The sequence below is a fragment of the Blennius ocellaris genome (genome assembly GCF_963422515.1).
Source record: "Blennius ocellaris genome assembly, chromosome: 11".
In the NCBI taxonomy this organism is placed as follows: domain Eukaryota; kingdom Metazoa; phylum Chordata; class Actinopteri; order Blenniiformes; family Blenniidae; genus Blennius; species Blennius ocellaris.
Window position 1 is genome coordinate 20,122,867 of NC_137660.1, and position 15,377 is coordinate 20,138,243.

A 15,377-nucleotide genomic window follows, 5' to 3' on the forward strand; every position below is an offset into this window, starting at 1 on the left:
ACTCTCGCCTCACAGCAAGCAAGTCATGACAAACACTGGCCTTTCTGTGTGGAGTTTGCATGTTTATCCTGCATGTGCTCCGGGTGGACTTCCTCACTTAGGCTGAAAGCCTATGCATTATTATTATTATTATTATTATTATTATTATTATTATTATTATTATTATTATTATTATTATTACTATTATTATTATTATTATTATTATTATTATTATTATTATTATTATTATTATTATTATTATTATATTTATTTTTATTATTATTATTTTTATTATAAGTAGTAGCAAAGTGACGACTTGTACTCAGTATTATTCTGGACACTTTTTTTTTTTTTTACCCTTTCCCCACATACTGTATTTATTTGTTTAATTTTGTTTGTTTCATACATGTTCTGACTTGTAATAGATTACCTTCTGCTGCAGTGACACGTCGCGTTGCCCACGTGGTCAAACAGCGCCCCCCAGCGGCCCCCGGGCCCCTCTGTCTCCTCCACCGTCCACTGAGAGGAACTGCAGCTCCCAGCGTGCCTCGCGCGGGGGAGGCAGGCCAGGCAGTCATGCGGATGGAAACAGGAGTGGGCATCCGCTGCGCTGCGCGAAGAAGAAAGTTCGAGGAAAGATGCACGAAGGGGAGGATGGCGGCGAGCAAAGCCCCTGCAGCGGCGGCGCGCGGATCGCGACCTCCAAGTCCGTGGACGTGGCCGACCTGGAGGGCGCGAGGGAGCAGGCCTCCAGGCTGTGCGGCTACTTGAACAAACTGTCCGGCAAGGGGCCTCTGAGGGGTTACAAGCCGAGGTGGTTCGTGTACGATCCCAGGAAATGTTACTTGTATTACTTCAAGACTCCTCAAGATGCCTTGCCGCTCGGCCACATCGAGGTCGGCGACGCGAGCCTCGTGTACGACGTGGAGGGCGAGGAGGGCCAGTTCGAGATCCGCACCGCCGAGAAGGAGTTTCTCCTCAAGGTACAAACTTTTCACCATGCGTTTGTTTGTTTGTTTGTGTGTGTGTGTGTGTGTGTGGGAGCTGCTGTCATTTGTCACTGCACAGGCAGACACACCCTTCACTGCTGCACTGATTTGTTCCCAGATTTGGGAAGAAAAAACAAAAATTGCAGATATTTCTGCTGACAAAGAAAAACTTCTTTAAAAAAAACAACAAAAAAAGTATTTTTCTTTGTGTGTCATGCTTGTGATTAAAGCCCTATCAGCAAGTTATCCGGCTGACTGTCCATAAACACACTGCCAGCTCTCAGCTTTTATTGTGTAGGAACTATTTAAGGCCCTGGTTGACACAAACATGATGGGTCACAGCATCTCATGTGATGGTTCTCTGTGCCGTCATGTGACGGTGACAGGGTTCAGGCCCTGCAGACAGACAGGTGGCCCTGGGTTTCTCTCTCTTCCTCAGCAGATGGTGGGAATTTACTGATTCTGAACAGCTTGTGTGGCCTGAAGGCTGAAAACGAGACTGAAAGTAGCGCCTGTGCTCATTTTGCCCAGCAGATCCTCATACTAACCCGCCCTCCACAGAGCTCTGGCATATTTTGTTTTTAAACCAACAACAGTTATTATTTTTGGACTCTGACCCCTCGGTCGGTGGCCGCCGTATAGATTGCTTTGAAACTTGTAATATGTGATATAAAGGGGGACCTCTGGACGGGAGAATAACCTTGTTGCATGTTTGCAGGCGCCCAGCAAGCAGGTGATGCACTACTGGCTGCAGCAGTTGCAGCAGAAACGTTGGGAGTACAGTAACACGCGGGGGACCGGTCACAGAGACAGCTGGAGCTCTCCAACACTGGCCTTCCCTCCCTCTGGCCTTGTAGGCAAAGATAACGGTCAGTATTTACACACACGCTTCTTTTTTTTTTTTTGTCTTTGCTCTATGGCGACATTACGTTAACGTGACATTAATGTCCTGCAAACTTTCTATTGCCCCAGTGACTCGAGTCCTTCTGGGTCCACGCCAGCATAGAAGAACAATGCTGCTTATATACAGGTGCATTTAAAAAAAGGAATATAATTGTTTTGTAAGTTTTATCAGCACTCATAACCCATGAGCTAAAAAAAAAAAAGAAGAAGAGTATTTTACCATTTTCAGATACAGGCTTCTTGATTTTCGTGACAAACAAATGGGGCTTAAAATATTTCAGTTTGTGTATCTTATATCTAAAATATATTCACTTCATCACCGTTTGAGATCATTTAAACGTGTATATTTTTTTAAACGTTTCTGTTTAATACACATTTTTGCAAATGCACTTATACTACACTAAAACACACGTGTCATCGTGTCCAGGAACCGGCTGGAAATAAACGCCTGCGACGGTTTAATGTTTACACTCGCATTCCAAGTACAAGAGTCAAAGTTATTATGTTGCCACGTTCCCTCAGAAAGTGTGTGTAGGGGAGGTAAACTCAGATTAATGATGAAAGGGAGGGAAATACAAGAAATCGCCTCCACCGTAGTGACGGGATGTTTTTATGTACAAACCACATCAAAGCCAAAACCTTATTTCATACATCATATTGTCATTTTTACAGAAATGATTTCAGCTCAGGTGTGATGTAATTAAAAGTATTTTTGCTCGGTAGTGTGTAGTAGTATTAATTCAAACAATGTCCACACAGAAGTTTTTCTTCTGTCCTCTCATGCCCGTTTCTCTCTTTACCTTCAAAGATCAGAGTAATGAATAGTATATGGCGGCAACACTGTAGTTCACTCCTTTCTGGCTGTATGTTGTAAGTTTTATTTTTTAGTATATTGTAAACAGTCTGCCAGTTATCATTCTAAGTACACTTTCCAAATCATAGTAATATAACTGTCAACACTATGTTTGTCCTCGATGTCTTTTTTTTTTTGTAATCAATTTTTTGCTGCTTTATTTGTATAGAAACATAAATCTTATGCTATTTTCCTTTAATTAATAAAATGTAGTATTTGTCAGATTAGACATTTGAAATTGTTTTCAATTCTTCAAAGACCTAAGAGCTCGACCATCCGGGAGAGACTCGGGAGTCGAGAAGATGCTCTGAAAACTATTGAACACGTTGGTTTCAGAAATGCCATGTAGGGTCAAACAGATGGTGAGAAAGCAGTTGATGAATCCAACCAAGCTGAAAATAGACGCCGGAGTAACTTTTGCTGCCGTGCGTTCTGGAATCCATTCGCCGTGGCTGTGACTTGATGTCCTTTAAAGATAATCCATGCAGGTTCTTGCGCAACAGCAGCTCTGACGGGATCGGTGCGATGGGCTGTGTGTCGTATTTCAGACGCGATCGTCTTGGAGAAGTTGAGCGACAGCATGGAGAAGGTGCGCAGCGACTTTGCGATGGAGACGGAGACGGATGGCGGGGGGATGGTGGGCGTCCAGTCAGCCAGGGGGACGTCTGCAGCCTCCACCAACCCCCTCAACTTCGCCTTTAGAAATATCGGTACAGAGCTCAGGTAAGCCAACGGGGTCAGGGAAGTGTTTTTTTTTTTTTCTTCTTCTTCTTCTCAGGATAACTTTGTATCCTCAGTGGAGTTTAAAAAAAAAAAAAAAAAAAGGAAGTATAACGTCAAGTCTTTGTTTTGTGTCCCTGCGAAACGGGTAGAACTAGTTTATCCACTTTGTGCCCCAATAGTACAACTTTTATGAAAGAAAACACCCATTCAGCTCTTGTGACGGCCGTCTGTGGCAGAGGACATCATTACAACTGGAGCTCACTTGTTGATCCAGTATGCAGCCGTCAACCGTCCTGGTTTCCAGTCATACAACACATCTATTGAAAAGATGCAACTTGCTGAAATGGTTAAAAAAAAAAAATGTGTAAGTTGGAATGTGCCTTGTTCAGAAAGAGTTCGCTTATTCAGCTGCACGGGAATCTGGGAGCATGTGAGCTGCAGTTTTGAGGCTCCCGATTACTACGACCACAGACTGTTTAACATCGAGAATAGTCTTTTAATTTGACGAACGCAAAAAAAATTTGACGGCACAATGTCGCTCTTCATTAAATTAAAGAGCACAACAGCTGACATACACAAGAGTAACCTGCTTCGCCACCGCTGCCTTCACGAAGTAAGTGAATAAACTCTTTAACAAGAGGTTAGTTATTGTGCTTGTCGCATTTGTGTGCAGGGATAAAGGTCAGTATGGAAGTAGATGGAGGAAGTAGATTTAATGTCCAGCATTTTGCCTCCTTGAGAATCTTTTGGTGCTTTGACAAGAAAATACGAGAAACTAAATTACAGGATTATCAGTGTGTGTAGTGAAATATAAAAGTGAGTTTTAAAGAGCTTTTTCAAGGAATGTGAGGAGTCCTTCCTTCAACTGAACATAAACAAAACATTAGATATGGTCATTCATTTCAGAAAACGACAAGACGGGAAAGGAGCCACTTTAATTAAAGGTCTGAAAATGGAGCCAATTCAGGCTTATAAATACCTTCAGGACCATTATTGATGAACTGAACTTTGATGAAAATTGCATGTCTGTCAGCAAACTTGCATTTGTAACACTTGGTCTTATTTATTCTATTTACTCATTTCATTTCGTAGCTCTGTTCTTATCCCGTTTTTTACGTCGAAGACTGCTCTTCACTCTAAGGTTTTTATCGTTGTTTGTTTTTATCTATTTTGATTTGATCTTACTATTGATGAATGGCGCAGCACTGAGCACTTCTCTTGTTTGTCCTTGTCACTTGACCAGCGACCTGCCTGTCTGGTTCCCAACGTGTTTTTTTGCAATCACCAATCTGCAAAGCAAATCTGTTTACTCTTCTGAGTTAAGTAACGTGGAACCTTGATGACCTGAGGCTGTGCTCTGGCTCATATAGAGTGAACGTCTCTGTAATGCAGCTGGACGTTATGCTTCGCAACAGCACATATTACTTTAAATTTGAATACATTATTCTCAATTCAATGCAGAGAAGTTACAATGATATATTTGAAAAAAACAACCAAAAAAAAACAATGATTGGGAAGTAATTATCTGGATTTCTGTTGAACGTTAGCAGCTTTTGCCCGGTTCCACTTGTGCTGTGTGGTGAGACGACGGTCGTGAAGTTTCTGACTCAGAAAATGACCCGAACATGATAATGCACCAAGAACCCGTCTCATTCTACAACATAACACCAGAGATATCGTCGGAAATGCTCTTGTTTCATCAGGGAAAGTCCAACTTTGCAGAGTTTTTAGCTGATTTGACTCGGATCTGATTGTAGAAGTGGAACTTAATGTAGAAATACTGTAACAGCGTTAAGCAACAAACACTTGGTTCAGTGGCAGCAGTAGTTGTGTTGGTCAAATAAATGATTATTTTTTTAATTATTATTGCTATGAAACAATAAACATTGAAAGAGAAACTGTTGGATGAAAACATTGCGGTGAAGGTGACAGATGAGCTGAGCTTCAGTAACGCGATGCTCCACTAGAGCTGCATGTGGAAGGAACATGCAGTTGAGTTTAGCTCCACGTGGGATCATTTTGCCAATTCTTGCCAATGCCAAATAGCTTATTCAGCTATTTTTATTTGTAAAAAATTTGGGTGATATTTGTGTCCCTGGACTCGTGTAATATTCATACTGGAGTCAGGGGAAGAGACAGTTGTAGCTCCTTGAATTGTGCCCGGTTGCGTAATGCTCATAAAGCAGAACAAACTGAAATTCTCAGAGAAGCTTTACAGTACGGTTGTGCTCAGATGGTGTTACTCAAGTGCTTTGGGCAGCCGCATGTATGCCATGATACACTGCCTCTTCTTCCAGAAGCTTTTCAGACTCAAATCGGGTTAAAGTTTAGTGTAATGTTGAGGTAAGACCAGTGTTGTTATTTACTGTTAAACCAACTCTTCCTCGTTGTTGAGTTACTGTCAGCCGCTTCATTGTTATTCATGAATCCATCCGTAAGTGGAAATGAATGATTCTTTCTTGATATTTTTATTAGTATGTCTTATATTACAATTTCTTAGTTTTCTATTTGCCCTTTGCGTGTCTGCAGTCGTGTGCTTGTTGGGTGCAATGTGAAGATGTCAAGGCAAAATAGTTGAAAGTAACGGAGTGATCTGTGTGGTTCTAAACATTTGTTACAGGAACTCAATGTCTTATCTGCGGCCGGGCCGAGCAGGGGAGAACCGGCGGAGCGTCTTTTACACCGCCAACAGTAACGCAGAGGAGTGGGAGCTGGTGGATGCTCCACCCAAGGACTACCCCGAACACAAGCCTCATCAAGACACGCACAGGCGTACGTGTGCTCCCCTCAGCCACCCCTCCGTCCGGGCCTGAATCACCGTCCTCTGGACGATCCCGGATAACGGCCCGTGAACTCGTCTTCTGTCTCCCTCTTAGATTCCTTTGGATCAGCGTTCACCTTTGATTTCGTGCGAAACCCCTCACGACCTAAGAGGCCTTTGCTTCGGGACATGATGGGCTCCGGGAGGTTCGGGCGCGGCCCCGAGACGCGCGGCGCCGAAAGCCCGACGGTGGAGTGCAACGGCAGCAAGCCTGTAGAGATGCAGCTACGCCTGCAGAGCCAGCAGGAAGCACTGAGTCAGATGAAGCAGGAGCAGCTTGAGCTCAGGGAGGAGTTGGCCAGCCATAAGGTACAGTTATCTTCTCTGTTTTTAGCGATAAAAAAATATTCAAGTATTCTGCAAATATAAAAATATAATTTTCATGTGTTTTATCAAAAGTGCTTTCTGTTAATCTCCAAATCAGGGAAATGCCCAACTGACTGCAATGCTTTTTACTATTAATTTGCACAATCTTGAGAATGTGGTGGCTTTTAGTAATACAGGAAACCAGCTAATGATTAGTCATTCTTAAGCAAGAAGTAGGGAAGCAGCAGCCCTCTTCATCACAATCACAGCTGTAGCGCTACTTCCCCAAACTCTCTGTTCTCTTTTTTTTTTTTTTTTCTGGTGTTGTCTGACTGGTTGCAGCTGGCCGTATAAATAAATAACGTGTGTGTGTGTGTCTGTGTGCTTCCACTGTGAAATGTGGTTTATGTCCAGGTCAAACATTAACAGGAGTGAATGAATGAAGTGACCCCGGGGTAAACAGCTCAGCTTGATGTTACTTTATGATGTCTGATAGGTGGATTCTGTTCACATTCAGTTGTAAACACTATTAACTTATGATTATTGTGTAAAAAAAAATTGCAATATTTTAAAAGTTTTCTTCCGATATATTACATTTTTCTCATGTATTGTAAATGTGAATGAACTAATTTAAAATCTGTTTACATCTTGCAGCTCTTTGATGAGCTTCTAACTGGAGCCTCATTGGAACGTCAAACATAGTTTGCTTTTTTTTTGTTGATATTTCTCATCTCGATTTAAAATCTTGGTAAAGTTTATCCAATTCAGATTAAAATTCAAGCTGTAGTCAATGCAGGTATGTTACTTTGAAACAGGATAAAGCAGTTTTGAAGAGGGATGGATGGATGAATATGGAACCCTTGTGTTTATTTTCTCCCAAATAATCTTTAAATTATCCAATATCCCAATGAGTGTTCTCTAAAGAGATAACCAGCCAACTCTGTTCAAAACCATCACATATCTTAATGCGTTGACCCCAAAATGTTTGTTTTCTTTCATCCTTCAGGAGCTGGTGAGACTTTTACAGCAGACTCTCAGAACCTCGCAGAGTGACAGGCCGCCGGCGCGTCGTCCAGCCCCAGCTTCAGACTCGCCTGCAGAGCTGGTGCAGATAGCTACAGGGCCCCAGGAAGAAATCGGCCAGCTGGAGGCGATGCTTCAGGAAAGGGATGGACAGATTCAGTCCCTGTGCGGCCACATGGAGCGTCTGAGCCTGGAGAAGGACAGCCTGCAACAGGAGCTGAAAGGCCTGAAAATCAAGGTGGGGGAGATCAACGACCAGCTGGGAATGCTGATGGAGACCATCCAGGCCAAGGACGAAGTGATCATGAAGCTGTCGCAGCAGAGCATCGAGCAGAGTGGGAACCCCAACGAAGCCGGCTCGCCACCGCCCCTGAAAGAGCAGCAGGAGTTAGACATCCTGAAGGTAAAGAGTAAACGAAAGTTAAACAAGCTCACAGCTCAATGTGTTTTTCTCATTTTGATGTTGTATTTGTTATGATCCATCTACATATGAGTGATTATTTACACAAAATTCTAATTTCTTTCTTTTCAGGACAGTCTTCAGGGCTACAAATCCCAGAACAGATTTCTGAACAAGGAGATCCTGGAGCTCACAGTATTACGCAGAAACTCTGAGAGCAGAGAAAAGGCATTGGAAGCAAAGGTACTATTTTGTGGTTGGTGTTTAATGATACAATATTCAGTTTATAGAAACAGGAAGTCTGAGTCGTTTTAGGGGAAGTCCAGCGTTGATCTCAACTGGTGCTCCCCTGCTCCCTCCTTAAAATTCCATGCAGAAACAAAACAATATATTTTGCCCTCTCCTCTCCTCTCCTCTCCTCTCCTCTCCGCTGCAGTGCACAGCCCTGGAGGCCAAGTTGTGTCAAGTGGAGAGCAAGTATTTGGTGCTGCTTCAAGAGGTTAAGACACCAGTGTGTTCAACTTCAGATCAGAGCCCCGCCCGCGAGGTCATTTCAAGATTACTGGAGGACGCTCTGCAGGCAGAGAATCCGGACCACCATGAACAGCAAATCTTCAAGCCAAATACAGTCAGGTATATCTGCAGGACGTCCTGTAAATAGATGTTTCAATTCTGTCTAAACTGATTAAAATCAAGTTGCTCTGCATCAATAATTACCATTGCTACCATTGTTGTTGCTCCCAATATAATCATGTCTATGCATGTTTCCGAGGTTCATGTATTCCGAGTGTAGAGTCTGCAGAATCAACAGACTTGATTTCAAGGCGGCAACAACAAACAGTCTGCATTAATTGACTGTGTTTGTTCACGGGGAACACTCGTTCTCGTTGGTTAACTTCTCTTTGCCTCTTCTCGTGCCAACTCAGACACTCTCATGTCCTCATCTCCTCAAAATTTATTTTTAGACCGCCGTTAACCTCCTGACTGGTGTGGATTGCCGTGCAAGCTTTCACCAGCTATCACTGTCACATGTGTAAATAATGATTTCCTTCCTTTGTTGTCTTCTCTGCCTTGGGTTTCATTACAGCGAATACGATGTGTTCGGCTTCAAGACAGTCCCCGAAGAGGAGGAAGAGGAGGAAAAGCTCGTTGCGAAGGTGAGAGCCCTGGAGCTGAAGTCCCTGTCCATGACGAATCAGGAAGTGTCCGTCGGGGTGAAGTGGGAAAACTACTTGACCAGCACCATGAACCGAGATCTGGCTCGATCCCCTGAGCTGAAGGCCCTGATTCGCTGCGGCGTGCCTCACGAGCACCGCTCCCAGGTGTGGCGCTGGTGCGTCTCCGTCCACGTCAAGAAGTTTCGCGACCAACTGGCACCAGACTATTACGAGACTCTACTGAATGTGGCCCAGGACAAACCCAACCCGGCTTCAAAGCAGATCGAGTTGGACCTGCTGCGTACTTTGCCCAACAACAAGCACTACGCTTCCCCGAGTGCACCGGGCATCCAAAAGCTCCGAAACGTCCTGATTGCGTTTTCCTGGAGGAATCCAGATATCGGCTACTGCCAGGGCCTCAACAGGTACAGAGGTCCAGTTTCTCTCCTTCCCTTTGTTTCTCTTGTATGCGTGTATGATGTACCCACTCATTTTGACTGGATGTCATTTCTTTAGGCTGGCAGCCATTGCTTTGCTCTATTTAGATCAAGAGGATGCCTTTTGGAGCCTTATCGCCATCGTGGAAGTCTTCATGCCAAGAGACTATTACACCAAGACCCTGCTTGGCTCTCAGGTAAATAAAGGAGCTTTTATTGTAATTTGAAGCACACGGGACAGAATTGGGGACTTCAGAAGTTTGTGATTGAGATCTCATCTAAACGCAATGACGGCTCAGCGATCAGCGAGGTTGTGTTTGTCGGATTAGACCTGATACGAGTTGTTCTGTAGATGTTTCCTTTTGATGGAAAAACTTGAGCCAAATCGAACACAATCCTCCATGTTGACCCCGCAATCATCGCAAAAGTTGTCCCAGTAAAAGGCTCGTGCTCTGTTTGCGCAGGTTGACCAGCGCGTGTTCAAGGACCTGATGAGCGAGAAGCTGCCGCGCCTCCACGCCCACTTTGAGCTGCATAAGGTCGACTTCTCCCTCATCACCTTCAACTGGTTCTTGGTGGCGTTTGTGGACAGTGTGGTGAGCGACATCCTCTTCAAGATCTGGGATGCCTTTTTGTTTGAAGGACCAAAGGTAAGGAGAGAACCCTGAAGCTGTGGTCTGTAATGTCCTTTCCACATCTGTCACATCTGTCTCAACACGGTCACAGAGCTGTAGACAAAACTGCGCCAGACGTGTGATACAATCATTCCACAAGCTGAAGATCACTGATATCTGACAAAAAATAAACACCTCGTTTGACATAAATCGAGTTTAAGTTGTGCTTTAACCCTTTGAAATACACTTGGTAACAATCTGTTGAAGATACACAAATGGAAAAAAATATTTTTCTTTCTAGTAATATCTGTGGGAAAAGTGACCAAAACCACATTTCATGATCTTCGACTTCTCTATTTGTATAAATCCACTGTTTCTCAGTGTGTCTCTGTAGGCCATACCATCTTATGTTCATTGTTTTAAGGGTGTTGCGATTAACTGTGATGCAACAATTTCACATCTTTTATCAGGTTTTCAGCACAAATCGGAACAGGCTGTGGACCGACTGGGAATGAGAAGGGCTTTTTGAAAGAGACTAAACAAACATTTCTTCTGTGGTTGTCAGTAACTCATAACAGTTGAATCTGGTTACTCATTAACAGATTTTTCTTGAGCCTGTTTTAGCTTCATAGTTGCTTATTCTGCTCTCACAGTTCTACATTATCTGCTGCAAGTTTTATATAGTGACTAAAGGCTCCTATACACTTGATTCGTTTCACTGTAATTGATCAAACTTAGCTACTATGGCAAGTTTAAAAGCACAACATCAACCTCCACTCAATCAGGGGTGGCGACTGTGACGACATCTTATCTAAATGTATTCTGGTAATGTGTACGTACACTATTGGTGCATTCACTAGATTATAGAGCAACTATGTGCATTTTATCACTTTGAAATTGCACGGACCATCGTTTGCTTGCAGCAGTGCTATATTTTCCTGCTGCATTTGTATTAGTTCTCATCAGCCGCAGTTCATAGCAGCTGTCACACGGCGATAGTGAACATTTCCCTAACGGTCAGAAGATGATTGTTTTTCATTGCACAAGTAGCATAACAGCCATCTGTGCACCACGCACACTGTACAACAAGACCACAGGCTTGATTAGCCTGTCTGTCTAGTAGGAGTGCCCACCCCCACCCCCACCCCCCCAAACAAATCTCCAGGAACAACAACAACACACCCCTATAAGTGTCAGTCTCTCCTGGGTTAAAATAAGGAGGACTTGTTAAGACAGGAGTCTTTTTTTTTTGTGTGTGTAAGCTGCATTGCTACTTGTACAGAGCGAATGTGTCGTGTCCCAGCTTTCTTCTGAACATTGGGATCATAAAAGTTTGCAGTCGGAGGGAAAGTCACGAGGTGGATTTCACAACTTTGATCATTATTCTCCACAGATCATCTTTCGCTTCGCCCTCGCTCTCTTCAAGTACAAAGAAGAGGAGTTTTTGAAGTTGCAGGACTCCACAGCCATCTTCAAATATCTGAGATACTTCACACGCACAATCTTGGACTCGAGGTACAGAAGCTGCAGTCTGTTGTCGTTTCTTTTTGTCATGAATCAGCTGAAAACATCTGAGAAAAGAGAGATGATGAAATAGCAGATCAGAGCTTCCTCCCATGCAAAGGATGCAAACACAACAACGTACCATACACAGTGTATTGAGTTGTGCAAATCTAAAGACTTTACATGGCAGTGCAGTCAAGCTGTAGTCACAACATTCTACAAATGACACAAAGTAAAACTTTATGAGGAGAAGAAGAGCTGCCGTTGCAACATTGGTGCAGACTCAAATGTCAGTTGTTTGACGGATGGGTTGGCGAAGGGCCTTAAACAGCGATTACATCAAATCTGTATGTGTCTGCGGCGTCTTCCTTCCTCTCGTGGAGAGAGATAACAAACACAAGATCACCTGCAGAAACTCACCAATAACATGAAATTAACCTGTGCTTCTTAGTAAGAAGAATCAAAAAGCAATTTTGCTATGAACACGACACGCCATTTATTCCTGTAGTTACAGCTCTGAAGCCTTCTTGAGGAGTCGGACACAAAGCAGTCAGTGGTTTTCCGGAAAACAATTGAAGTCATAAGAATACAGCAACTCCACAAACTCTTTCTTTCCTCTTGCAAAGCCTGCGAAGGCAGGCTCAGGTTTTTTGATATTGGGGTCAGGGTTAGTGTAATAATTGTGTGTCTTTAATGAGATTGTTGGTGCATGTTTACATTTGTCCATTCACAAATTTGTGTGGGTAAACATATTGTTGTGTGTAATTTGATTTGTCATAATATGATAATAACTTCTCTTTTATCTGAGTTCAGAAGCAGAAAATTACGGCTCATCCAAGCTAGACCAGCTTCTAGTTTCACAAGTTGACCAGTATCTTCTGGTTTCATAGATGAATAGATTGTTGACAATATGAAATAGTTTTGTACAGAAACACGGAACATTTCATGCTGACTAAGTGTTGTTGTTGTTTTTCCCTCCCGATTCCAGGAAGCTGATGAACATTGCCTTTGTGGACATGAACCCGTTCCCCATGAGGCAAATCCAGAACCGCCGCTCCTTTCACCTGGAGAAGGTCCGGCTGGAGCTGACGGAGCTGGAGGCCATCCGACAGACCTTCCTCAGGGAGAGAGAGACGAGTCAGGACAGACGCAGCTTCGTCAGCGACGACGAGGAGGACAACTGAGCTGCTTTCTTCAGTATGGAGACAAAGAGATCAACCACCCCTGCACACCAGTCACGTGTTTGAAGAGATTTCCTCTCCGTCGTTGGAGTTGGTCTCTGCATCAGAGCTGAACGGTCAACGTCGAATTCTTTCTGGAAATCAAATCCAAGGATTAATCTATTCCAGGCTTTTCATCAGTATTCCTGCCACTTTGTGTAGCAATGATCTTTTATTTGTTTTTGTTTATGTGCTTTATCTGCCACTCCCAAATGCCAAACTCAACACTTGCTGTCCGAATCAGTATTTTTAAAAACATAGCTGTGATCTTTCAAAAACATTTTTTTTTTTTAATAACTGCCGAAAGAATTCTTTATTTTTTGTTTTCATTATATTTCATTCTTTGTGTTCCAGAACCTCCTTTACCTTCCAAATCACATCTCATTCTTATTTTATATAATTCTCGCTGTTTCTTTTAATGCACTTAAATCACTCATGCTGGTAGTGAAGCGATGTTGGATATTCAGTCTTAAGGCCTTCGTTGATATTTGTGTCATTCCCAGTTGAATATGGTTTGAAATGCAGGCGGTGGAAAATGGCTCAATAACAAGATGTCACTGTTTATTACACGTTGTGTAAACCACAGACCAGACTATTTAGGTTTTTTTTTGTTTGTTTTTTTATGTCTACCAAGACATTATATTCCTGCTACATCATGTTTTGAGTCCACTTCATGTGCTGTTATTTGGAAGTTTCGCCTGCCTTTATTCAGTTTTTCCCAAAATATTTCAGGAGTGATTTAAATACTAAACGCTTCTTATTTCTTGAGCACATTTCTCTCGCTATTGTGTCTATCCTTAAATTTGTGTTTACGTTCATTTTCTGGTTTCTGCCCTGAGCCCACCTCTACATGCTGGTGATGTGTTTGCACACACTGGCCTCCGGGTGGCAGTGTTGCTTTTGCCTACTTAATGCTGAACAAGTAACGGGTACCCTCAGTAGGAGCAGACCGAGTGTTTGGCATCGATGCAAAGTCTGTCTGTCAGCAGGATTGTGTGAAAATGGAAACATGATTAATGATCCATGAGGGAAGCTTCCTTCACATTCAGGTACTTCAGACGCTTCCGAGCACTGTGACTACAGGCGTATCTTAAATTTGAACATCATTGCAAAGTTACTTGATCAGTTATATCTACACCGACACCAATTCAACAAAAGTATTTCAAACTTTTTTTTTTTTCAGACTTCCAATGTGATAGTTTTTACACCTGACCTTATAAAATATTCTAATGTTTTAATACGATTTGCTGAAATGATGGAAGATAAAAGTTTGAAATGTTTCAGTTTGTTTGTCAAAAAAAAAGAAAACAGTGAAATTATGGAAGTATAACATTTGCCATTGTATTCAAATATTTTGAGATGCACCTGTTTCTTAAAACCACTTTAATTGTTCCACAAAACCATCAACAAACACCAGTTTATTCCAAAACATGTTTGTTTGATTCATTTACAATGTACAAACGGTTGAGTAGGATTTAAGAGAAAGTTACAGTGAGTGTTTTCTGTGTGCTGATGTATCGTTTACATTTTACTTTTAAGTCTTTGATTCACTTGGAGATGTTTACAGAATGTTGAAAAATCAATTGTTTTGTCATTTATATTTGAATCTGGCATATAAACCGAAATATTTGAGGCAAAATAAATATTTAAATGGAGATAAGTATGGCCTCATGTTTAGATAAAAAAAAATCATCTGATCAAATTAAAAAAAAAATATTTTGAGATACTGTCATTTTGAATTTTCACAACTTCTTAGTACTTTGAGTTACATGATTGGACTTTTCCATTGTATTCTAATTTTCAAGACGCACCTCTACCTAAAAATAATGCGACTTCATTTTTTGGGGGGTTTTCTAGTCGTGAGAGCAGGTCTCTTGTGGCCAAATTTTTTACGATTCACTATCATTTTTGGTTAATTGTTGAAGAGCACCAACAGCAGATCGCATCCTTGACCTTCTCTGCCGAGGCTCATTTGCATGCATTTTTCTTTTTGTATTTTCTGTTGTATTGAATAAGCTACACTTAAAAAAAATTTTTTTTTTACTTCAGTTTCTCTTTCTTGCTTTTGCTTTTCCCAGCAGCATATTGCACAATTTTAAAGGCAAGATCAGTTCAGTGTATCATATTGCATTTCACTTTCTGTGTATAAATATGCCTTATCTTGTCTATTGTTCATCTGTGTCACTTAATGAAAAAGTCCATCATTTGTATGTTACAGAAATGAATGTATTCCACTATATGTTTTTATTATGCCAACTTTTAAATAATAAATTCCTAAACAACTGCTGCCTGAATGTGTTTTGGTTTTGTTTTTCCACAGCTGTTGTGTTGAGAAGCAGGTAATCTTCAGTTCCTCATATGTTTGTTCGTTTAGCGGACCTTTCAGTCGTTTCTCCCTCCTGCTGCAGTTTCATAATGGAGCCGTGAGGGGGAGGGACCTCTGCTGACA

General features: G+C 42.1%; 1 protein-coding gene across 1 annotated transcript; it reads left to right on the forward strand.

The window, feature by feature from the left end:
• Positions 1–584: 584 nt before the first annotated feature.
• tbc1d2b (TBC1 domain family, member 2B) lies at positions 585–15,192 on the forward strand. The gene is made up of 13 exons (XM_080504187.1): positions 585–962; positions 1,687–1,837; positions 3,273–3,447; positions 6,068–6,219; positions 6,324–6,577; positions 7,581–8,000; positions 8,130–8,240; positions 8,434–8,630; positions 9,085–9,579; positions 9,671–9,788; positions 10,056–10,241; positions 11,599–11,720; positions 12,697–15,192. The coding sequence occupies exons 1-13, from the start codon at positions 618–620 to the stop codon at positions 12,890–12,892; spliced, it is 2,922 nt and encodes a 973-aa protein (XP_080360313.1). The 5' UTR covers positions 585–617; the 3' UTR covers positions 12,893–15,192.
• The last annotated feature ends 185 nt before the right edge of the window (positions 15,193–15,377 follow it).